This window comes from Nuphar pumila, chromosome 16, assembly GCF_984573655.1.
Source record: "Nuphar pumila chromosome 16, dmNupPumi1.hap1.1, whole genome shotgun sequence".
Classification (NCBI taxonomy): Eukaryota; Viridiplantae; Streptophyta; class Magnoliopsida; order Nymphaeales; family Nymphaeaceae; genus Nuphar; species Nuphar pumila.
In genome coordinates this window covers 36,339,976-36,365,477 of record NC_143264.1, presented here as the reverse complement: position 1 = coordinate 36,365,477, position 25,502 = coordinate 36,339,976, and the positions used below count along the sequence as shown (strand labels likewise).

The 25,502-nt window shown below is 38.6% G+C and overlaps 1 protein-coding gene across 1 annotated transcript; it reads right to left on the bottom strand.

Annotated features, from left to right (window-relative positions):
• Window positions 1–450: 450 nt before the first annotated feature.
• DND1 (Cyclic nucleotide-regulated ion channel family protein) lies at window positions 451–16,660 on the bottom strand. Its single transcript, XM_089991254.1, has 9 exons — window positions 16,431–16,660; window positions 15,659–16,289; window positions 11,696–11,911; window positions 9,258–9,583; window positions 3,012–3,123; window positions 2,079–2,315; window positions 1,805–1,891; window positions 1,307–1,611; window positions 451–991 (listed from the first exon to the last, which is right to left on the bottom strand). Exons 1-9 carry the CDS (start codon window positions 16,469–16,471, stop codon window positions 814–816), a joined length of 2,133 nt encoding a protein of 710 aa, XP_089847380.1. The 5' UTR covers window positions 16,472–16,660; the 3' UTR covers window positions 451–813.
• Window positions 16,661–25,502: the final 8,842 nt, after the last annotated feature.

The following is a 25,502-nucleotide window of genomic DNA, read 5'->3' as shown; positions in this document are numbered from 1 at the left end:
CTTCTATGCCCATTTTACCTTATGAGATAAAGAGAAAAGACAAATACAGGTAAAACCAACATTTTTCTTAAAAGGTAAAATCATGAATTTGATTGAAAACAGGAATGTCCAACTTAAGAACTGAAGACCTATGCTTCTGGTTAGCAAAAAAATAATTGAGGTATGTATTTGAATTATCAAATCTTTTGGGTATGAAGCTGGATTATAAAATGTTTTTGAGTATGTTTTTGTGAATAACCCCTAATGCTAACTGTCATCGTTCTTGCTAATTGCCACCATCTCTACACAATCTTACCTCAATATGGATTCTCTTTATTGGCCTTTTCAGGGCAATGCCTGTTTACCCTTATAAAAATCAAGCTATTCAGCTTCCCAAGTGAGCTCACCGATCTTAATTATATTCTATTCCAAGCACACTTACCTAATACATTACAATTGCATAGTAGTTCCTTTGCCAAATTGGCTTCTTTTATTTCTCAATTTTGAAAAGGTCTCTCTAAAGAGAAATGACAATCAACCTTCGCTGTCCTTGTTACTGAATCATTGATTCATGAAACTCCAGCGAATTCCACCAGTAACTCTCACAAGCCCTTACTGTGCATATATTTACAATGAGGCCACATAATAGCCATTGATCAGGGATATAGGAGCGGCCAGAAATTCTTTCGCTGATCCTGATTGCTCCAAGGCTGATAACTGATGGAATGGGCAATGGAAATCCAATATTTTGCTGAATTTCCCATAACAGTGAGCAGGAACAAGTGTTGGCCCATTGATTGTAATAGCACAATGGCCATAGCCTTTCATTTGGTTCTACTCAAGGTGATCATGTGGCCTGAGTGACAAGAAAATGGCAGCATAATGCCGCAGTCTTCTTTCATCATCTACATTTTCCAGTACCTGAATCTCTTGCCTGGAACTTTGACGATTCCGTCTCCAAGCTAATTGTATATTAACAGCAGCCCAGGTTCTCCAAGTAGAGGAGTAGTACCTGATTAAATATAAAATTTGTCAAATAACATATAAATTGATCATAAGGTTTATCCAACACATGTAAAATTGAAACCCAAGAGAAGGTCCTATACTAGTATGTTAATCCATTAAAATTTAAGATTTTCCAAAGTAACATGTTCAGCATCATATGAAATGTGATTGAATTCATGAACAATAACATTCTTAGCGGCAGCGGTAGTGATGTTAATGGTTATGAACTTATCAAAATTCACTCACACACACACACACACACACACACATGTATGTGAATGTCCAAGAGCATACGTGGATCTTCAAGAGCAGATTTGTGCACCTTGCAGTCCTTTTGAGCCTTTCATTTGCAAATTTGTATCTGAAGTGCTCCGTGATGTATTTGAGATCGGTTGCATCGAGTCCAAAGGCCTCAGTGGGCTCAAGGCAGATGAATGTGGCAGACGACGGAGGGAGGCGATCGACGAAAGGGCGCCGGAGGCACCAAGAGAAGAGCTCATCACCAAGGAAGTTGCCTGGACGTAGCTTACATGTACCAATCATCCCTTTGCTCAGTCTCTGAATGCTTTCTAGATGCCCATGTACAATGAATACCATCCGCTGCACTGGGTCTCCCTCACGGATGATCTGTTCAATTTTAAAACTCAGTCGCATATGCACGTGCGCATGTGCACGGTGCATGTGTGTGTCTCCTTAATGGCAAAAAAGGTTGGTTCCTAAACTTTTCATGTTGAATAAAACATGTCTGAGGAGGAAATTTAGAATTTATGATATTGGTTGCATTTCATGTGCTATAAAAAACATAGCTTTAAAGCCTTACCTTCTCATCCTTGGAGAAAACAAGGGGTTTTACCCTGTCACATATGTTGTCCAAGATTAGATCATCCAGATTGCTGAACAATGGAACCTGATTAACAAATAAGAAACAAAAAATTTAGACCAACTTTTTATATGGGTGTAACATTCTAATGTTGGCAATAGACTGGCGCCTAGCCAAGGTTGGACCAAACTCAGTTGGTCCATAAGCTTATCAGGTCAGCTTGGGTATTTTCAAGGCTTGAGAAAACTGGATTCATATCTTATCACACACACACCTGCTTGATGAGGTCCAGGCAGAGATGGCGCTTGATATCTCGTCTCAACCCCTGAGGTAAGTTCTTGATCATCTCCATCTCGTCTACGCCTCTCATTGTTGCCCATCTTTGGTGCTCATAATGTCGGACTCTGTGCCGGAGTTTTGAAGGCAATTGCCGCCGCCTCATCCACCACTCTATGTCTCGACTTCGCAGCTGCATCACCCTCTTCCTTGCCATCACTGATTGCAAGAATACCTATAAAGCGTCATGTATCATGCCCCTTTAGCTCAAGACAACAAGACCAAATTGGTCTTGTAGCAACCAACTCAACCGAGAATATCTTAGAACATCGTTAAGCTTGTGTATAATTTTTGCCAAGACCAGACCAAATCACTGACTAGATATAGGTTAGTGCTTGATCGACTTGATTGAGTGAGGTCTGGGACCAGGTGACCCTGCCAGTTAGCCTAGTTCACACTATGTAAAAGGCTAAAGTTATTCCATTAACACAAACTAATTCACCTTGCACTCAGGTAATTTTATTGATCTATATTATAAAAGCAAATACCTCTTCATTCAATCTGCCATGGCGGAGTATCAAAAATAATTTAAGAATAATTAATATATTAAGAAAAGCTGAAAGAGGGGTTTTTAGAACAATTTTGCTTTTACAGAAATATTGAATAAGTTTTTCAAATATGGAAAATCTTTTCCATTCAAGGGATGATCATTCCTAATTAGAATCAAATTACTCTACTAGTACAAAAGTGGTAATTGCTAAATTGGATCTTCACCATCAATGCTACAATATTAGATATAACTGCTTAACTTAAATACAAATTTGTCTTTCGAATCCACTCTATTCAGAAGGGAACCAAAACTTATTTGATTCTTTTCATTTATTGCACCAACTAAACCTAATTTTTTTACCAAACTTGTAAGAATACTTGCCTGAATATTTCCAATGAGCAAAGTGAAGAGAAGCAGCCCACTGAGCACTATAGTTATGCTGAATATCACTTCTAACCATTGGCTTGTTGGCTCCAGATCATTACCAAAGGTGCTACAAGAAAAAACAGAGAGAAACAAACAAATTATTTCCACACACACACACGATAGAAACTGATATACTGTAAATTCGTAATTAAGGAAGGATTTTACATGCGGAGGCTTGAAATGTCGGTTCAAACATCATTTTTGGGGCCTGTGCATGCAAGTTGGAACTTGGGGCCACCAAACCTGGTTTCCATGGAAACCAGGTTTTGTCAAAACCTGGTCTTAACTATGTTTTGAAAAAACTGTTGCTGCTAGTTTTTTCAAAGTGAAACCCAGTTTATTGGGTTCAACCTCAACAACGCTGCAACTTCACACTGGCCAGCCAATGTCAGGCCATTTTGATTAGCCAGAAATATCTGGAAAACGTCTTTTTTTTTTTAGATTTTCACCTTTCTTTCTTAAGGTTCATAGATAGAGCCCCATGATATTCGGTCCAGCTCAATCTTAGCAACAAATGTGGAAACAGCTGGCAAGACAACCGTCCAGCATCAAATGTGGAAACAGGCTAACGCAAGGCAACTGCCCAGCGTCAAAATGCCAGCTGTTTTCCAAACCGTGTACACATATGTAGCTTAATTTTCTGTATTGTACTACTACAATTATCATTAAAGAAGAAATAATTTTCTCCTTAACATCGCGTCTCTTATGGTATTAGAGCAGGTTGTTTTTTGTTGCTCGAATTGATCTGCCCGGTACGTTGTTTGTTGGGCAACGTCTCTGCCATCTCCAACATTTTCTGTTCAATCAGGCGTTATCTCACTGCAGCACTACACATTCCGTTGATGTGTGTGGCCATCCACTGCTTCAGAATACACTCAGTCGATTATTTCCTCTACATCATATTTTTTGGTTCTCATGGATTGTGAAAGTCTACCAACCAATGTTCAGAACCATGAAAGAGATGCAGATTCATCTCCATTATCATATCCACCATTCCGATAATCCCGGCGCAGTCTTATAGTGTCAGCCCAATTAGACGGGAACAACTATTTAACGTGAAAGCGAGACATGAAAATGTTATTAAGCGCGAAAAACAAGTATGAGTTTGTAGATGAAAGCATCTCCCACCCCCTCCTGAATGGCCACAATAGAGTCATTGCAATGGCATGATCCTATCATGGCTACTAAACGCATTAACAAAAGACATTGCATCTATGCCGAGACAACAAGAGATGTATGGGTCGATCTTGAGGAGAGGTTCTCTGAAGGTAATGCCACTCATATATTTCATTTAAAGAAATTAATTATGGAACATCGACAAGAACAACTGTCCTTGTCTACCTATTTCACCAGCCTAAAAGCCTTATGGGATGAACTTATATCTTACTCTGGAGTCTCTATATGCACATGTGGTGTGTTCAAAGAAAAAAACATCATCTAACAATAGGAGAAAGTTTTTCAACACCAATATTCGAAGCCAAATCCTCGTCACCCAACCCTTACCAAACATCAATAAGGTGTATTCCATGGTTATTCAAGAAGAAAAACAACGTTTATTTCAACCTGTGAGTAATTCATCTGAATCTGCAGTGTTCTATATCAGAGAAAATACTCAAACTCAAACCAAGTCCGTCTCTAATGGCCGCAACCTCGAAAGAAAAAACTGAAACCGGCTCAAATGTGATCATTGTGGCATGCTTGGACATTACAAATCCAAATGTTATGCCCTACATGATTATCCTTCAAATCATCCTAAAGGAGGAAGCTCATCCAATGTGGCACTCATTAAAAGACCAAAACAAAGATCCAATACAACTGATCAAAAGTTTGGATCTCCTCTCACTACTCCCAATGGGTCGACATAAGGTGCCACACTCACACTTAATATTGACCACAATATGTCACATATATTCAAGGAGCAATTCAAACAATTCCTTGCTTTCGTCAATAGGGACTCCACACCAGCTTCTACTAATCTTGCAGGTAATGTCTCTCTCGATCCTGTTAACAATATGACCTCCTTGGATCATAGACACTGATGTTTCTGATCACATGACCTCCCATCTTCATTCTTTAAGTAATGTGAAGACCTTAATAAAAGCAAAATTGGTTAATCTTCTAAATGGTCAAAGTTTGATGATTTCTCATATAGGTGACACCTTGGTATCACCCAATCTCAAACTTTCAAATGTCCTTTGCATTCCAAAGTTCCATTTCAATCTTATTTTCATAAGTAAACTAACTCAATCGTTGCAATATGCTGCGATATTTTTTCCAACATTCTATTTTTTTCAGGACCTTTCATCGAAGAAGCTGATTGGAGTAGGTAGAATGCAGGACGGGCTATACCATCTTTTAAATATTCTAAGTAATCAAGCCCTCTATGCTGGATCTCTTTCTAATTCTCGCATTTGGCATATGCGACTTGGACACCCCGCCAAAGATCGTATTCTTTCATCATCACGTATTGACTCTAACATTACTCCTTATTTTGAACCATTTTGTGATGCATGTCATAGAGCAAAACAAACTCATTTACTATTTTTGGTTAGCACAAATAAAAATGATTCACCTTTTGATTTAATTCATTGTGACATATGGAGTGCTTATGCTACACCATCACACACAGGTGCACATTATTTTCTTACCATAGTAGACAATTTTTCATGTTGCACTTGACTTTATTTAATGAAGTACAAATCAGAAACATACTATTTTCTAACCAAATTCATTGCCATAGTCAAAACCCAATTCAACACACAAGTAAAGAAAATTTGTACTGACAATGGAACATAATTTCTTTTACATGTGACTCAAACTTATTTTCACCAAAATGGTATAGATCATCAACGAACCTGTGTTGGGACCCCCCCAAAAAATGCTAGAGTCGAACACAAACACTGTCATCCACTTACCTTATTAACCGCCTGCTCACTCCCATTTTACACAACAAAATGCCTATGAAACTCTTTTTTAAAACACATCAAAATATAATCACTTGCGTGTTTTCGGATGTCTATGTTATGCTCATAATTTGAATGCATCCAAGGATAAATTTTCTTCAAGAGCCAAACACCGCATTTTCGTTGGTTATCTATTTGGGCAATGTGGATATCGCCTTTATGACCTGGACGATCATGACATCTTCACTAGTTCTGACATTACTTTTCATGAGGACGTGTTTCCATTTCAAACGTCCATTCCCAACCAACCTTTAACAAAACCTATCCTACACATACCAATTATGTCACCCATCACTGATTTCTAGCCACCACCTGCCACACCACTTGGTCTCGTCAATGAGTCTCACGATGATACAGCTTCACCAACTCCACCAATTCTTCATCCAAGTCCTACACCACCATGTTTCTGTGCGTAGATATGCCCGAACACACCAGTGTCCCAACTATCTCTTCGAATATGTGTGTTCATTTGCCTATACTCAGCCCAAGTGCACTCTACCCGGTTCCAACAATCAACTTTCTTCAAGTACACCATACCTCATTGCTAATTTTCTACCTACTCACAAATTTACTCCTCATTTAGCATTTATTTGTGCTATTCTTTCTGAGAGAGAACCTCACAACTATAGCGAAGCGGTAAAGAGTCTCCATTGGCAAAATATGCCTTTAGAAATCAAAACCCTTGAAGACAATGACACTTGAACAATTATGTCCCTATTACCAGATAAGTGATCCATTGAGTGCAAATGGGTCTACAAGGTGAAACATTGGGCAAATGAATCCGTCGAGTGGTACAAAGCTCGCTTTGGTGGCCAAAGGTCACTCAAATTGAGGGATTTGACTATCACGAGACATTTTCCTCAATGGCAAAACTTGTTACTATGCATTGTTTACTAGCATGTGCTGCCATCAAAGGCTGAAACTTACACCAACTTGAAGTAAGCAACACATTTTTACATGAAGACCTTGATGAGGAAGTATATATGCAACTTTCACTGGGATTTTTAAGTGAGGGGGAGAACCAAGTGTGTTGGCTTCAAAAATCGATCTACGGCTTGAAACAATCATCCCACAATTGGTTTAGCAAGTTGTCTCTTGCATTAAAAACTGTTGGGTTTTACAATCCAAGGTGAACTATTCCCCCTTTACTCACAAAACAAGAACACAATTTTCAGCCGTTCTAGTGTATGTTGATGATATTGTCATCACAAGTAATGATGAACCATTCATCGCCCACTTGAAGAAATTTCTACACACACATTTTCATCTCAAAGAGCAAGGCAATTTGAAATATTTTTTGGGCATCGAAGTTGCACATGCCTCGAGGGCATATTTTTAAGTCAACAAAAATATATTCTGGACATCTTGGACGATGTGGGCCTTCTTGGAGCTCGGCCCACAAATTTTCATATGGATCAAAAGCTTTGATTGACTGTCGATCAAGGCAAACTATTGGAAGATACAACCCAGTATTCAGTTCACATTCTTAGTCAATTCATGCACCAACCACGTATTCCTCATTATGATGCCGTCATTCGGGTATTTCGATATCTAAAATCCAATTCTGGCAAAGATATTCTCTTATCCTCTCACAATGATCTTCAATTGGTGGCATATTGTGACTCTGATTGGGCAAGCAGTCTCATGACTCGATGGTCCACCGCCGACTATTTTACCATATCGAGAAAAAACAACTTTTTTTGAAGACTAAGAAACAACCTATCATGTCAAGATCGTCCGCCGAGGCCAAATATTGATCCATGGCTACAAGCACTTCTACATGATCTTATTTTTTCTCATCCTCAGCTCATGCAATTAAACTATGATAATCAAGCTGCACTTCACATTGCGTCCAACTCGATTTTTCACAAATGTACTAAACATATTGAACTTGATTGCCACCTTATTCAGAACAAGATCCAAGCTGGCCTCATTTCCACAGCTCAAGTTAACACTAACTTTCAGTTAGCTGATATCTTCACGAAACCCCTTGGCAAGGATCGGTTCAATTTTCTTGCTCGCAAGTTGGGTGTTACAGATTTGCACACTTCAACTTGAAGGAGTCTTAGGGTTCACAGATAGAGCCTCACGATATTCGGTCCCACAAATATCGTGAGCCAACTCAATCTTAGCAACAAATGTGGAAACAGGTGGCAACACAACCGTCCAGTATCAAAATGTGGAAACAGGCTAATGCAAGGCTCGTCAAATGTGAAAACACACTAACGCAAGGCTCGTCCAACGTCAAATGTGGAAACAAGCTAACGCAAGGCAACTGCCTAGCTTCAAATGTTGAGTCTACTATTTTCCAAACCGTGTACATATATGTAGCTTAATTTTCTGTATTGTACTACTGAAATTATCATTGAAGAAGAAATATTTTTTTCTTGAATGTCGCGTTTGGACATTTTCTAGCCATCTATCGGCTGGGATGACTTCAGCTAGCACGATGACGCCATCTCGGCCATTTTCTAGCCGGTGGATGGTCGGAAAATTGCCAGGAAAATTTTCCTTTTGTTTTATATTTCATAGAACATCTGGCCACTGGCTGTTTCAGCTAGTGCCATCCTGGCCAATTTCCGGCCAGCCATTGGCCAGAAAATGGCTGTCATCTATTTTTTTTAATTGTTTTGATTTTGACCATTTTCTGTTAACAAAATTTAAAAACTTGAAAAACCAAGTTTTGTGTCATCCAAAAAATCAGAAGCCAAAAACCTGGTTTGAAGCAAAACCTAGGTTTTTCAAAACACAGGTTTAAACCCCCCGTCATCCAAACGGGGCTTTATATGCGGGTTACGGGTAAGTGTACGTACATATTTTCTCACCAAACAGATGCATGAGCAAGAAAATATTACAGCTTCGCTTGCTAAGGGCCCCATGGGTTGATTTAGCAATGAAATAATTCAAAAGGTTTTCTTCATGGATCGAGTCACGTTTCAACTTTCAAGTGATGCACAATACTTGATGAAAATTTTCAATTCTTGGAATATTTCAAGAAGAGAGTACCGCCTTTCCAGAAATCAAAATAAAAAAAATCTCATCTTTTGTTTATCTCAAAAGTACCATGACTCTGTTAACATGGCATCATTCAATTAACTTCTTGTGGATTTGTACATATCATCAATCTATTCTGTCATTTTAGACTAGCTATCTCAGTATCATGTTAAAGGATAAAACTACCAATAATTGAGTAGCTGACTGGATGCATCAATGTTATGTTTTTGAAAAGAAGGCGTACCTTAGAGCCATGAGGCCCCAGAAGATTGGATAAAGGATTTTAACTGCCAAAGAACCACTTGTGATGACTGGTAGTGCTGTTCTATAGATACCATAACGAAATGGACTGTTGGGTTCAAGACAGGCCGGAAGTTCCCTGACTGCTGATGCAGTCTGATTATCAAAGCATGGAAGCTCCATGAGACTCAATGTCTCCGGCAACTTGTAGCAAATCTCCTTGGAGCATGCCAAGGGCCTCACATGACACGTGCTGTTCAGCTGACACTGTTGATGTAAGCACGATGCGACGCGTTGGATCGCAAGAATGTACCAGCATCCTCCAGCCACCTAAAAATGCAGCACCCATCAGATTGCAGTACTATAGTGTTGCTAGTTGAAAAGTGTGAGATTTGATCCCAAGATCACTTAGTTAAGTTGATCATCAACCTAATGATGTGAAAACTTTAGTTCTATGTATGCACTAGCAAGTAGCAAGCATTATGAGATGCTTTCAAATTCATTTATGAATCTTTGAATTTTAGATAGATATAGAAACATGCTACTAGTAATTACTCTATCATCATCATCAGACATATCCAAACCTACACATGTTTCCTGAGTAATAGTAGTTCCACTAGCATTAAAAAGTTTTGAAAGACCTTATATTCAAAACACCCACTTATCCAGTATACGTCAGGATAAGGGATTATGTGTTGTTATTTTTTGTCAAAACAATATTGGACTTTGAATTAACACACTTGGGGCTTATTAGTTGGAACTTTGAAATGGGGGGCTTGTTAATGGAAACTTTGAACTTTGGACGTTGGATTTGGATTGGTTCGGTCCAGTCTAGGGTTTTGACTTTAAACGTTGGCTATTACTATTTTTATCTTTTGAACTTATAAAAATGAGTACTAGAAATTAATAAATTTCTTTTTATTTTACACAGAGTGCATCTTTTGGTTTCCAACGTCCCGGTTATTAATATGCATTGGGGTGTTTATATATGGAGGGATGCCTAGGGCATCTCCTCATGCCTATTAATATCCTAGACGTGCTTGGTCGCAGACACCTTATGGTTATGCTCTCTCTCTCTCTCTCTCTCTCTCTCTCTCTCGCAGCTCAATAGTTGTGTCATCGTGGCTCTCTTTCCTAGCCTAGAAGGAAGTCGGCATAGTACAAGTAGATGCAGAAGCAAAGTCGCATCGTACCCTGCTGTACTCGGATCTATACTGGTGGGAGCAACTGTCACTTTTAAGAGATGCTTCACAGCATGCCTTCAAGCCATTGATCTATATCCATTCTTCTACAAGTCACCTATTCTGAGAACAATTTTCTAACATTGTGGACCACAACATTTTCAGCTTATCCCAGTTTTCTTTTGAATGTACAAGTGAAAGCATCCAAGTGCCAAGCATGAGTGAGCATATCCAATGCATGCATAAATGTGTCTGTGCATGTCACTACAAGAAAATAGGTGATTAGTGACAGAATTATTTCATCGCTAGTTAGCGACGGATTAACGAGAGAAACACATCCATCGCTATAATCAATGAAATTTATGAAAATAACAACGAAATATATCCCGTCGCAAAATCTGTCGCTAATTCGGTTAGCAACGGAATAGAGACGGAATGAGGTCGTCGCTAATCCACTGCTTTGTTGTAGTGTGTATGCATCTAGTGTATCTTATGTGTGTGTATGCATGCATACTGAGAGCAACTAGGTCAACTAAATTGCATATAATCTTTGTTAGTTCTAGCAAACTGGTATTTTAGGTCAACTAAGTTAGCTAATTGAGCATCATGTCAGCCGCATTCAAAACTCTACTATAAATTTCATGTGGTTTGGATTATTCCAGTGTTGGACCATCATCTTTGAAAATCAGCAAACTGGTATTTTGGGTTTCCATCTCCTTTTTTAGTATGGACCTTTCAGAAAGATAATCCAGTGCCTTTTGGTCATGCTGAATCGGACCAACCAGCCAAAGTTGATATCTTTGCTATGAAAACAAAACAATTAGAACTAGGCTTGGAGTGAAACCCACATTTTTTTCAATCATGGCCTACATAAAAGAAAGACCAAGCAATTTGGACAACTAATGGGCCCCACAGCAACACAATGCGGGCTCCACTCAAAATGCTGCCATGTGATTGGCGGGTGGACCGCAGTGATGACTTAACCGAAGCGTGGACCGTGGTGGGATTTTGAAGAAGTATCTACCCGCATGTTGGAGGGGACTGGATCCAGACCAGGCAGGTCAATATCCAGTACCATTCAGACTTGACAGAGACCACATTTCATTCAGCAAGGACTGGACCATAAGAAGATGACATGACAACACAAATTGGATAGGTACAAAGATCCAAAGGTCCATATCCCGGACAAAACTAATGAACACAAGGCTAATATCTTCATATCATATACCCCATAGAATGAATTTGGAGAAAATTAACTTACATGAGAGGCAATGAAGTAAGCAATGAGATTGAGACCAAACCCCCACCAGATGGTGCCAAACACATAGCCAGTCACCTTCTGCATCCTCTTCATCAGGAAAACAGTGTGGTATACTTTTGGAAGGAACTGGAACAAGAAGGTGAGCAAAAGGATGGTCATGATGGACTTGATCTCTTCCTCTCTTATCAACTTTGGCACTACCAGCCACATAACAATCTGCACCACAACAAAAATCGACTCATCAACAAAAGAGAAAAGCCCCATGTGATCGCAAGTTGAATTTTAGTGCACAAATTAGGATTGTCTGTCTATCAGTGGACCCAGTTGGAACCAAACAATTGATATGAACAGTTGAGACGCCAGAGGTCGCAAACATGGTAGCGATTCACTGACGCAATTTTTAATTTTCCTAAGAGAGTATAGCACTTGCACAAAGTCCTAACTAGGCTAAAGTGGTAAAAGAATTGGAGTTTCTGAACTTGGTCATACTTTGTGCTCAAGTCATTTTCTAAAGTTTTGGATATATATATATATATATATATATATATATATATATATATATATATATATATATATATATATATATATATATATATATATATATGGGTAGGTGCTAAACCGCATGCTAAATAGGTTTTTTGGGCATTTTTCATTTTATTTTTAAATTCTGATCCTACAGATGTGATCTATGTACTTGATTTTATAGGGATCAGCTCTTGAATCCAACGTGGGTTTTTGTAAAGTTCGAAAAATCAACAGTAGTCCAAAATCTTTGTAAATTTTTAAGGCTCTAAACATCATTTTTTTCATCGGAAACACATGATCCAGGTGTGGTTTCTTAGTAAATCGACCATGCCCAACACATTTATAGGGCCAAAACCGCATAAAAAGCACCGGAGAAGCTCAAAACCCTATTTAGCATGCAGTTTAATTAGCACCAAATGGGTTTAGCTCAGACCCATTACTATATATATATATATATATAAACATTAATTGCACCCTTTTACAAGAGCCAAGCCAAGTCCTCACTTAGCCAAGTCATGTTTGGAAGCTGTTAAGTATTGACACTTTGCTGTTAGCAAGGAAAAAGGAGGTACTTGGCCCAAAGCACTTAGCAAAGTTTTCTCTCTCTCTCTCTCTCTCTCTCTCTCTTTTCTTTTTTTTACCAATGGGCGCTCCACTTGTCTGGTAAGAGCAGCTAGTGCATTTCACCTTGTGTTGGGACATTGCAGGTTCGAAACCCAATGGTATAGTTGTATAACTGGTAGGGTTGGCCTAACCCAAGCTTGCCTTTCAAAAAACAAAAAGTTTTATTTATTTATGATGAGGAACCCTTGCCGAGAACTGGATCACTTAATGGCCCACCGCTTACAAAATAAACCCTGGGTGTGGTCATGGGCACCAAAACTCTTATGGATCCCCTCCAGTTAAAGGCACCTGCTGTGATGAACTTTGAATGAATGGGTCAAGATCTGGAGACTTGTCAAACCTGCGCAAGACTTAGCCAGCCAAACTCGACTGGGCCTGGTTAGTAGGCTTCACCATGCTCTAAAAATGAGTTATATATTATCTCCAAAGTCTCCCGACCCAGACAGATCACAGATGCAAAATATAGATGGGAGGGTAACCCATCAAGCTTTGAGGATATGCATGGCATCAAATACAATATGACCAAGTTCACGAACTCAAAACATTTCTATTAAAAAAAAAACCTTGTACTGTTTCATGAACTTGGTCACATAAAATGTGCGTCAAAGAAAACAGACCAAGTTCTTGAAGTACAAATGTCTCTTGCTCTCGTGGATCACATTAAAGCCAACCAAGTTCATGAATATCAAACGAAGGCCATGAGCTCAATCGACGACAGCTCAAGTTCAAGAACTCGGCCTGCTTACAGGTCCAATCTGTACATGCCATATGAAATAAAACATGATAAAGTTCATGAAATCCAAACTTTTTCGTGTTTGTGAACTGCACCATTTTAGATCAGGATCTGCATAGACTAGTTGGAAAAATATCAGAACTCGCGATCTTGGTCACAATCGCAAACATTTCTAGATTTTGAAAATCTTGCTAATCCTGATTATATTGGAAGATTTTTCAAAATTAAATCTCGCTATGTTCAATATATCGCAAGATTTTCAAAACTAAATCATCTTATTTCTAATATATCACAAGATTTTCAAAATTAAGTATTTCCAACATATCGCAACACTATTGCAATTTATTTCGCCTTTTTCATTTTTAAAATAATTTATATGGCTGTTACTAATCTACTTATATTTTACAAACTATACAATTTTATTTATTTCTCAATATTTCCTAAAAAACAAATTAACAATTTCGATTTGCTTCAATTTATCATGATCTTTGCTGGTCAATATAACCCGAGAACAAGATCTGTGACTTATGATCTTCGGTACATCACAAATCAAAGGCCGGTTTGCGTCACCACATGCTTCCTAATAAAAAAAATGTGGAGTTCATGATCTTGGGCACCTTGAACATCGGTCACCAGTTTATATCATGATCACATAAATCGGGATCTTGGCCACCCTACCTTGATACAAGAGACCCACAGCCCATGAGCTCGTTACAAGGGCCTGCCTTCCACAAAAGGACATGCCCGTGCCTTGTAGACACGACACGACCCTTTCCTTGCGACTTATTAGTTTTTAATAATAACTTCAATACTAAAACATCCTGTATATTAAATATCAAAAGCACACTTTTTATCGATCAAAAAAAAAAAAAACCTTTCTGTTCTTATCGTGTCCTAGTTTTCAAAAAAAAAAAAAAACGAGTCCTCTTCGCTATTCGTGTCACTGTGAATTCAATATGAAATAAGACGAGACTAAAAGGAGAGCAGATCAAGTGCTTTTAGAAAATTGATTTGGCATCCTCACCGTCCACAATGTAACGTCCTTGCTGGATGAAGCAATGGACGGTGAAGATGTAAAGTGATTTGACCTGAATCTGCTCTAGACTGAAAGGTCATTTTCTAGATGGTTCGTAAAGTGCATGAGGACAACGAGTGCGGATCCTGTAAAACGCTGGGTGAGATTAAGCGTTTACACCACAAAAGCCACCCCCACTGTACTGTAGCTCAGTACAAGTGGAACCCACAGAGAGTGTGTTTTGTGGTTGTAAACGCTGTCCAGCGTTTTACAGGATCTGCTATCGAGGACAACCTCATTCATCATCCTGTGATTCATCTTCCAAAACTTCTCAAAGTATGACAACTGTGTCTTTGTGCCCTTTCAATGCCTTGAGAGGTGAACCCCACAATGGGGCCATTCTCGGCAAGGAAAGAAATAACCGAGGGCACTTTTGGGCATTCTTGAAAGGATCACAGTTCACAGCACAGTGCAACCTGAATCCCGACCCGAATCCGAGTTCATTAGGTGAGTTTGATAGTCAAATATGAATCAGATTAATAATCGGATCCAAGTTTCATATTAACTTTTGCATTCAAACTTGAACCCGGATCCGAGTAGAAACCTAACCTGATTAAGGGTGAATACTGGATTTTAAGCTTGAATTGGATCCAGGTTGGTTTTATCTTTTTTCATTCGAATTTGAATCCGATTAGGCCAAACCTGATTAAGTCATACTTGGTCCGACTCGAATATGAACTTGCTAGGTTTTGGATCAGGCCAGGTAAAAATTCCTCCCATATCCAACTGGATAAATAGGCCGGGTTCGAAAAGATCCAATTCTCGTCAGGCCTTTAAGTGGTAGCAAATATCTTGACGGGGAATTTCTGGGCAAGGGAGAATGATTTTCTCCCAAAAATGTTGGCAAAAAAAAAAAAATCTCGGCATGCTTACAGCTGAAAACTAATAAGAAAAAAGAACAATGTTAAAATTAAGAAATATCTTCCCGGCTCCCAAAGAGAACGTTGGCTTTGGGAAAATGTCGCGATAAAATTTGGAAAATAAAGCTGAGACGTACGATTATTACCTGGGGGATGGGGAGGATGACGAAGAGGTCGAGCCAGAAGCCGCGGGCGGAGCGGAGGTAGTGGGAGGCGATGGCGCGCGGGTCCCACACGAGCTTCCCGCAGCCCACGACGAGGCTCTCCTTCGACACGTACGCCAGCCGCAGCTGCAGCCAGATGTGGCAAGCGTGCATGGCGTCGGCGCACGTTCGGAGGGCGGTGACGACGGTGGCCAGCCCACCGTCGAGGTAGAGGCAGCCGGCGCGGCCCCGGTCGACGGAGAGCGCGTAGAAGAAGAGCGGGTCGAGGGCGAGGGAGGCAGCGCGGAGGAGGAGGAGCGCGCGGTTCCTCCTCTGGACGGCGGGGCTGCGCGGGTCGAGCGGGGGGCCGAGGAGCCACCACCGTCGGCGGAGAGGGGGATGATCGGCGGAGGTGGTGGTAGTGAGCTGGTGGAAGGGGACGAGGGAGGATCCGGCGTTGGCTTCCCAGCGGAGGGCGTTGGTGCGGTGTGCGCAGCTGACGGAGTGGAAGGCGGGGGTTCCCTGCTGAGTGCACGCGTAGCACTCTGGTGTGGCTATGCTGCTGCTGGTGGAGGCGTCCACAGTCTCTTGGTCCACGCCGCTCGACTGGTGTTGGTGGGCAAGTTGTAGCCATCTGGAGAGAGAGAGAGAGAGAGAGAGAGAGAGAGAGAGAGAGAGAGAGAGAGAGAGAGAGAGAGAGAGAGAGAGAGAGAGAGAGGATGATCTACGTGTGTTTCTGTGGAAATTGAGTTTAGAGAGAGAGAGAGAGACTTACCTTTTTGAGAGGATTTGCAGGTGTTTAAAGAGTAAAGGCATTTTGGAGAGACGGAGACAGCACGGAGGATGGGAGTGGAGAAATGGTGCCTATGTTTAGTAGGAGAATTCATGGTGCTTCCAGATGAAAGGCATTTGAGAGAGAGCCAGCAGTGTTGAAGAGAAGCTCTGGACAAATAATAGTAATAATGGTGCAATGTGGAACCCAACCCGAGATGTTATGTGTAAGACGACGAGGAGAGAGAGAGAGAGGTGTCACGTGGAAGACTACAAGGAGAGAGAAAGAGAGTGGTGTCACCGTAATACAATGGATTCTACTTAAGCTCTTTGCGAGTCATTTATAATTTGAGGGAATTATAATCATCAACCTTGATACTAAGACCTTAGCAATAATTCTGTGGACAAAACTGATGAGACAAATAAGTGGAAAGTCCATAACAATTACTGCTCCGTTCGATGTATTAATGGTGGTCGACATCGTGCAATTTTGATGAAATCCTTTGAACACTGCAAAATGATCTTTCTTGGTTTCTTTGAAAAGTACTTAAAAAAAGGTGAACTTGAAATCCATCAATAATTGGAGCTTTTCAATCGGATAAGGACTAGATAGTGTCATGTATTTCACTTGAGAGTGAAGGGGGTTGTAATTCATGACATGAGCATCAGCCCCTGAGGTTGCTAGAACTATTTTAATCCGAAAAGCAAGTTCTAACAAAGTGATAATAATGCAACCTTGCAAATTGGAAAATAATATCCAACTGATTCGACTCATTCGGTAACACACCCTTCAATCCGCCCATTCATCTGCCTCATATAGCGTCTCTTCTAGAAGATTTAACAATCATGTCTACTAGCAGGTAAATAACCGCTTGGAATGACAACATTTTCAAAATAACATTACCAATTCTATTATTAATAGTTTCAGGATTTGGTGCACTTAATTGCATCCAAGCAAAGTGATCCAATAATCCCAGTTTTTGGATGCAGATTATCAAGTTGAAATCAGATAATATATTTAGAAAAAAAAACATGTTAAAGTGAACTTTGGCATGATTTTTCAATTGTTTATCCTTTTCTTAGACTGTTTTTGTAGTCTTTGTTTGAAAGACTTGGCTTAGGTTCTAGCCCATCCCATGAATGAAACAATCGATGGATCGCCCTTGGATGCCGTTCACTTTTGTGATGAACGGCAAGAAATGCCATGAAGAGCCGCATCAGAATCTATGTCGAGCTCGTACTTAAAACATATTTAATGAATATATTGTTTTGTGCGTGCAATAGCTGAAAAGTCTATTATACGAAATGAACAACGCTATGCTGTGATAGAACACTCCCTTCTTCTTTTCCATTTCCAGTCACTAGCCATCTGGTTGGTGGAATTCTTGTGGTCTCTCCCGCTCAGTAGGGAGTAAACTAAGCAGGTTATATGTTCCTCCTGCCCCCCAAGACGGCCATTAGCTACATCTCGTGTTCGGGGGTCCCAATGAGCGCGTATGTAAGCATGTGGGGATCGTATCCCCATGTTTGTCAGCATCAGTTAGAGTCAGAGTTTGGTGCGGTTGCAAATACTTAAGTAACCTTTCTTCCATGGGTGTCATAAAAACAACGATTCTAGAAAAGGAGCGGTTGCAAAGACTTAAGTACCCCGAAGATGATTATTTAAGACTCAGTCCCTACACTGCAGGATTATCCGAGAAAGGAATCGCCCTTGAAGAAGGCCATGAACATCAGCCCTCTCTCTCTCCTTTCTCTTTTTGCCTCTGTGCACATCCAGCAGACGATCCTACACTGCTCTATCAAGCACCGACTGACCTGCGCATTGACTGTAGCATGGTTCAACTTGATGAGTTGTGGAGCCTGATTCAGAGTTTTTGCCCTTACAGGAGGGGGGTCTAGAGGCTCCCTCCGACGCGGGTGTGCACATATGTTTCTTGTGTTTTGTTTAATCGTGGCGCTCATATGTTTTCTTCGGTTGTTTCTTTCTCGAGGTTTTTGTAACACCCTTTCCCGCGATTTTCTAATTTTTTTTTGCTACGCAATTTTCATAAATCGCTACTCGATTTACTGATTTGCCATTTTTTTCGCTACGCGATTTTCGTAAATCGCTACGCGATATAGCATTTTACGAAAATCGCATAGCGATTTGCCATTTATTTTTTTCGCTACATGATTTTCATAAATATCTACTCGATTTTGCGATTTGCCATTTTTTTGCGCGACACGATTTTCGTAAATCGCAATGCCAAACACCGCCCCCTTGAACACGATCTTCGCCATGATTAGGTTGTAGTCGCCAGTCGTTCTGATGGCAGTCTTGAGGTCCGTGATGGGAAAACCGGAGTGGAACATGCCATTCCCGACGCCCGTGTTGAGCAACGTTAGGGTGGCCTGGAAGGCATAACACTGATCAGAAGCATTGCCGACGTAGGGGGTAGATAGATTCTACTTTGAAAGACTCCATTGTAGGTGTACTGAAGGAAGATTCCGTTGTAGGTGTCCCTCGAAGGCGGAGGAGGGGCCATCGCAGTCGGTTGCCCGCTAGACGAGGGCAACATTTCGGCCACTATTAACAGAAAGAGGATGACGATCACCATCAGATCGTCGACTCTTCGCCTCCCTTAATTTCTTTTATATATATATATATATATATATATATATATATATATATATATATATATATATATATATATATATATAGAGAGAGAGAGAGAGAGAGAGAGAGAGAGAGAGAGAGAGAGAGAGAGAGAGAGAGAAAGGGTTTTACAGTGTTTCACGGAGAAAGAAGAAGAAGAAGAAGATGATGATGAAAAGTTCAAACAGAAAAGAAAGAGAGAGCGCTTCAGTTTCGTTTTGTTGTTTAGACTTTGAAGAATCAACATCATCCTCAACTTTATGGATGGAGGACATTTTTGTCCTTTTTTTGAATCGTTGTTTTCCTTTTTTTTGAATGAAGGACATTTTTGTTATTTTCTCGAACCATTGTTTCATAGCAAGAATAACAAGAAAGGGTTACTTAAGTCTTTGCAACCGCACCGGACTTCAATACTAAGTGATGCCAATACACACGGGAATACGAGCCCTATGTGCTTACATATGTGGCGCTCATTCGGACCCCCAACACGCATTGTGGCATTTAGTGCATCTTCGAAAGAGAACACACACCACCCTCTCGGGAGTAAACCCTTGCAGCAAGAAACACCTCTTTAGACTTTCAACTTATGACATCCTGTCAACTCAATGACATTCACAAGGAACACAGATCCAATCATTTGAAATAGGATGGGTTCCATCATACATTCAATCCTAACCATCCAATCTATGGCTAGATGGATAGGATTGAATGTATGATAGAACCATCCTATTCCAAATGATGGGATCAGTGTTCCATTCACAAGTCACAAGTTGAGCACAGGCTCGAAGCCGTTTTTATGCTTTTTGGCATTTTAATTACTATGCTAGCAAATTTAGCCATTGCCCATATGTTTCAAAATTCAATTTGCAAAATTGTGAAAAATATTCAAACAGCTTATCGTTCATGAATGCAACAATGGTCCAGAAATGAGTGAAACGTCATGTTGAAGATTATAGTCAATGGGACATGCAAAACATGATCTAAATGCCAGGTTTTTGCTTTAGTATAGATTAGATCAATGTAAATCTAAGTCCACAAGAGATCTCTTCATCTGGCAGGAACGAATTGTGAATGTCACCAAGTTGACGGGATTTCAAAGTTTGAAACAAGGTCGAAGCTAGGTGTATACTCTCTTGGGGACCTCAAGGGTTTTACCAACTGGAGGTCAGCCAATGTAGGGGGTGGGGTGGGTTTCCTTGGCTTATCCCAAAAAAGAGAATGAAAAAGATTTATATAAATCAAGAGTGTATTTGCTATATGTCAAGGCGCGGATCTAAATGGAAGTAATTCTATATGGACTAATCATACTTTGTATTATATAACATTCACACACAAACATGCATCAATTGGATGCTCAAACGTGATCCAATATCAACTATGTGTACCACACACGGTGATCTCATTGTTGCAAGTTGTTTTGATCAAATCTAACACTGTAAATGTGATCCACATGTTTAATTTAATGAATATCGGCCTGCGGGATTTTCTTGGGATTCCAAGATCAATGGCTAAAAAACGCCAAAATTTTATGATTAAAAAAAAAAAAAATATATATATATATATATATATATATATATATATATATATATATATATATATATATATATATATATATATATATAATGTGTTTCAATTGGTACTTGAAAAAACACAATCCAATCCTATCAATTTGACCATGTCCAGTCAAGGGTATGAGCTGAGTGGTGACTAGAACCTGTTCGGGAGATCTTGGCAAGTTATATCCCTGAATTTCTTTGTTCTACCCGCTCATTGATGTCTTCTTTGCTAACCTCGAAAGTGAGAGCAGTTACACTACTCGATCCTGTTGTATGTGCTCACTTGGTGGATGTGCGTTTGCTGTCACATATCCCGCGGCTCCCATATGAGATGTGCGGTGGGAATGGAATATAAATTGACGATGGGTTTATATATACAATATGACCGTAACTGCAGTTTGGTTACTTTGGAAAGATGATCCAATAATGTGACTAGCATGCATTTGATTTGCATGTAAGGGTCATAGCTTTTTGGTGCTTTTGCGGCCACAGACCACAAATGCAAAGTGCAAACTCGTGGTGCTGTCTTCCTACTTTCCACATTAATCAGCAATGCCAAGGCAAAATGAGGTAGGGCCAAACCATGTGGGCTCACTGCAGTGGAGCCTACATCGAGCTGTTCCTTTTGGTTCAAACACATGATTCGTTCATAGCCAATCTTATATTTGGAAGCAGATCAGGTCATGGTGAACTCATGCTGACATCGTGGCCATCCGATTTGCATTTTTAAAAGCTCAAAAGTCAACAAAACCACGTGGCATTCATCCAAAATGCAAACAGACGGCCACGATGTCGGCATGAGCAAAAACGCTCATGCAAAAACGCTCATGTTCACCATGACCTGATCTGCTTCCATCTTATTTTAGTACCTCTACTTTTAGCTCCTCTCTCTCTCTCTCCTTTGTTAAGGTTAAGATGTGCAATAGATGACATTGGATTGAGGATAGCCTTTTGTTTTTTTGCAATTATCTCTAAGCTTAGACGGTGACACTCAGATTCTACAGAGCGTCCTGGTCCAGGGTCTAGTGAATTAGACCTGGCCCACTGGGGCCCGTGACTGGACCATACGTGGGCTCAGACATGCATGATCACAGTTCATGTAGGCTCCATGAGTGAAGTTGGAAGTTTGTTGAACCAACCTGAATAGTGACATGATAACAAAAGTATTGTTATCGTGTATAAATTGAACACCACACGAGTACGTAAATGAAGGTCCAATGAGACTGCAGTTGGCTCTCTACCATGTGCTTTTCCAAGCACAGTTTGTGCTAGTCATGATTCCTTTCAAATCATCTATCCTTGATTAATGATATGAGCCTATCAAACCAGTAGTAGTGCAAGGTGGAGCAGTTTCAATAGTTGGCCCAAGTAACTTTCACGGTACTTTTTTTTTCGATGAAAAATGATATGGACTTGTCTTATTTTGTGATTTTCCTTTATGTACCGAAGAAGGTTTTATTCCCTTTCATATTTTTAGCCGTCTCCTTTTGGAGTTGGGCATATTGAAAGTTTCTAATGAATTAGGGATTAGAGTTTTGAGAGTTTTGTTGTAATACCTCAAATTTGGTATCCCAAAAATCATAATTTTAAAAAAAATGGTTTTATAAAAACTACAACCGAAATCCAAACAGAACAAAAACTTAGCATCTTACTTCTCGATCACATTCATTTAGCATACATGCATTAAATTAAAAAATTAACATCCATAATTGAATAATTAATCCATTACAACTCAAAATTTAAATAATAACAATCTATTTAAAAATTGAATTAATAATCAAAGTGTTGAGCATTTATAAATGCTTGCAATCTAAAACACTCGAAGGGATGAAAAAGGCTTGGCTCGATCCCTGCCGCAACCTCCTATCATTGCATGTCAACTCACTCGCTACTTAAAAACAATTAAAATCAATAGGGTCAGACAATTAAGTCTCAATAGGATAGAGATATTCAAAATACATAAATTAAAATAAATAGACAAGTATTAATCCGATCTTTTATACACCCAACTAAGATTAAACACTTCAAAATTATATGCATGAAATTCTTACAGGGCATTCAAGCATACATTTATAAAATGTTCAACCTTTTATACTCAAAACATTGCCCATGAAGTCGAAAGTATCACTTGCCCTCTCGTTGCAAGCATCGATCTTTAATGTTACATGGTTAAACTTTTTAAATTAAATAATTGATAATTGCATGCAATACTCACATATGAATCCAACTTAGAGATTCAGCCTCTTCAGGGCCCATGGATGCACACTTTTAAAACATTAATTTAAAGCATCATTGCACATGCTTTACTTTCACTTTCATTTTGGATTTAAGCATTCATGCAAAATAAAGCAATGATTTTTAACCACTAAATGCATCCAACCATCATCATGTACATGTCATTAATATCAATTCAGCATGCATAAACCATTAACAATTGCATTCGATCACAAGGCAGACTCTATTCATCCTGTTTATTAGCAAAAGGCCATGAAGGTATGCTTGTGCATTAACACATTATTTAGTTCACGCCTCATAAATGGGTACTTAATTTTTTGCAAAAAACTTATTTTTAATAGTCTATAAATAGTACGTCATTCATTTGCAAAGGCACACATAAAACACTTAGAATTCACAAGCATACGCTAACCGGGTCTTGAACCGGTTTCAAACTTGCGAAAACTCAAATTGTATCCGACTCTTACATTACACAAAATTTTATAGTTGTGAAACAAAGCTAAATTTTTTATATTTTGCAGAAAATTTTGTCAGCTTTTCGATGTCATAAACTGTTTATAAAAATCCCTCCGAACGGGAGAGATACAAATGATTTAGTACACGCCTATACTTTTTTATTCCGATTGCCATAGTTTCGTGCTCATTCCATGAACAAAGCTTAAATTTTTATAAAATATTTTAAATTTTGTTAGCTTTCATAAAAACTTCTTCGGATGAAGAAGATACAAATGATTTATCGGTCGGGTGTTAGGCCAGAAATTGGCTGGGTGTTTCGCGAAAATGCCTCCAACACTTGCAAAAATGAACTTCGTACATGAACTGGCCACCCGCTACGTATGGTGACCGCACCAACGTACTCTCCACGCTCCAACCGTGCATGTAGAAACCCTCTTAGTTGAGTCAAAAGGGAAAGCACAAGGAGGATGTAGGGAAGAAGAGAGGGGAAAGGAGAAGTATAGGAGGGGACAAGAGGGAAAAGGGGGGGAAGATAGCCAAAAATCTCAAAAGAGCAAATGGGGAAGTTGAAACCCGCCCATGCTTGTATAGAGGTTAGAGTGAGGTCAAGGGCTGGGTTAATCTCAACCCTTGATCTCAATCATGACTTTCTTTCTATTTTTCTATTTCTTATTTTTTTCCCTTTTTACATACATTACATATACATATATATATTTTATAACACATAAGGTATACCATGTTAATGAGAAGAAAATGGGTTGGTCGACCCTCATGGTGTTTCAACCTCTCCATTCTCGTGTTTTCAAGGCTTTTCAAACTTGTTTGCTTGGCAAGAAAGTTTGACTAGTCAATAAAATAAATTATATATACTTTTTCTCTCTTTTTTTCTTACCTTTTCCCATGGCACCTTCTATTTTTCTTCTTATTCTAGCCATGACTCTAGAAACTCTAGGATGGGACACTCCCCCTTCTTGGGAGGCTATCCTATGAAATAAGGCAACTTTTGACTTTTATTCTTCTCACTTGATTTTTGGTAAGTTTTAAAAACTCTATGATTTTTAAGTTTTATTTTTATTTTAAATTTTTAAAGTTGAAAATGAGTGCCACATAGGATGAGACCGCCACCTATGGACTCCTACAAGTTTATTAAATTTAGTTGAATCAAAATTTCTATTTCACTTAATTATTTTCTAATTAATAAAATTAGTATTTTGAATTTCAATTCTTTCAAAAGTAGAATTTATGTTTTACATGGAATAACTCTAAATGCAACACTAATTATTTTCAAATGTATGAGAACTACTTCTAACAAAATTTGTATATCTTAATTGTATTATTTTCTAAAATTCTAATTTCTCATAAATGTATTTCGAAGACAATTTCTAGTAGGGTCGATAGGACCCATTGTCATTTTTAGTACTTTATTTTTTTATAAATTAGATTTTAACTTATGAAACTAAATTCAAATTTATTGAAATTATATTACATACATATCAAATTATCTTAATTTCGTCTGAAATCATATCCAACTTTATTTTGATAAAATTTACCAATTATTTTATTAAATTCAATATTTTTATAAATTTGATTTTGAATGCGAATTTCACTAAAATCAAATATAATCAACTTTAATTTTTTATTAGATATTTTTTATAATTTATCTTAGGCAAATTTATATTTTTTCTCATAAAAATATTTATTACTTATTATTTTATTCATTATAAATACTCTAAAGAATCACATATATTACATCTGAATTTGATTTAAATTCAAAACTCAATTTTGATGAATATTCAAATTATTTTATAATTCAAACTTGAATTGATATTTAATCAAATCTTTATTTAGGTTAAACTTAAGCTTAAATACAATTATAATATTCAAAATATATTTATTAAATCCAAATTCAAATCCAAATCCAATTTGAATTCAATTTCCCAAATCAAAATCCAAATTTGATAAAACTCCAAAAATTGAAAGTGAAATCCAATGAGACTCCAAATTCAAAATCAGGTTAATATTGAAATTGAAACTTCATTTCATTTAAGTTTAACTTAAATCTAGATTAAATCTGATTAAAAATCAAAACCCTGATTCAGAATAAATTCTCAACATAAAATTTATTTTGAATCTTGATTAATGCTCAAATTATAATTTAATTTTTATCTTAATTTTAAATAATATTTTAACCTTA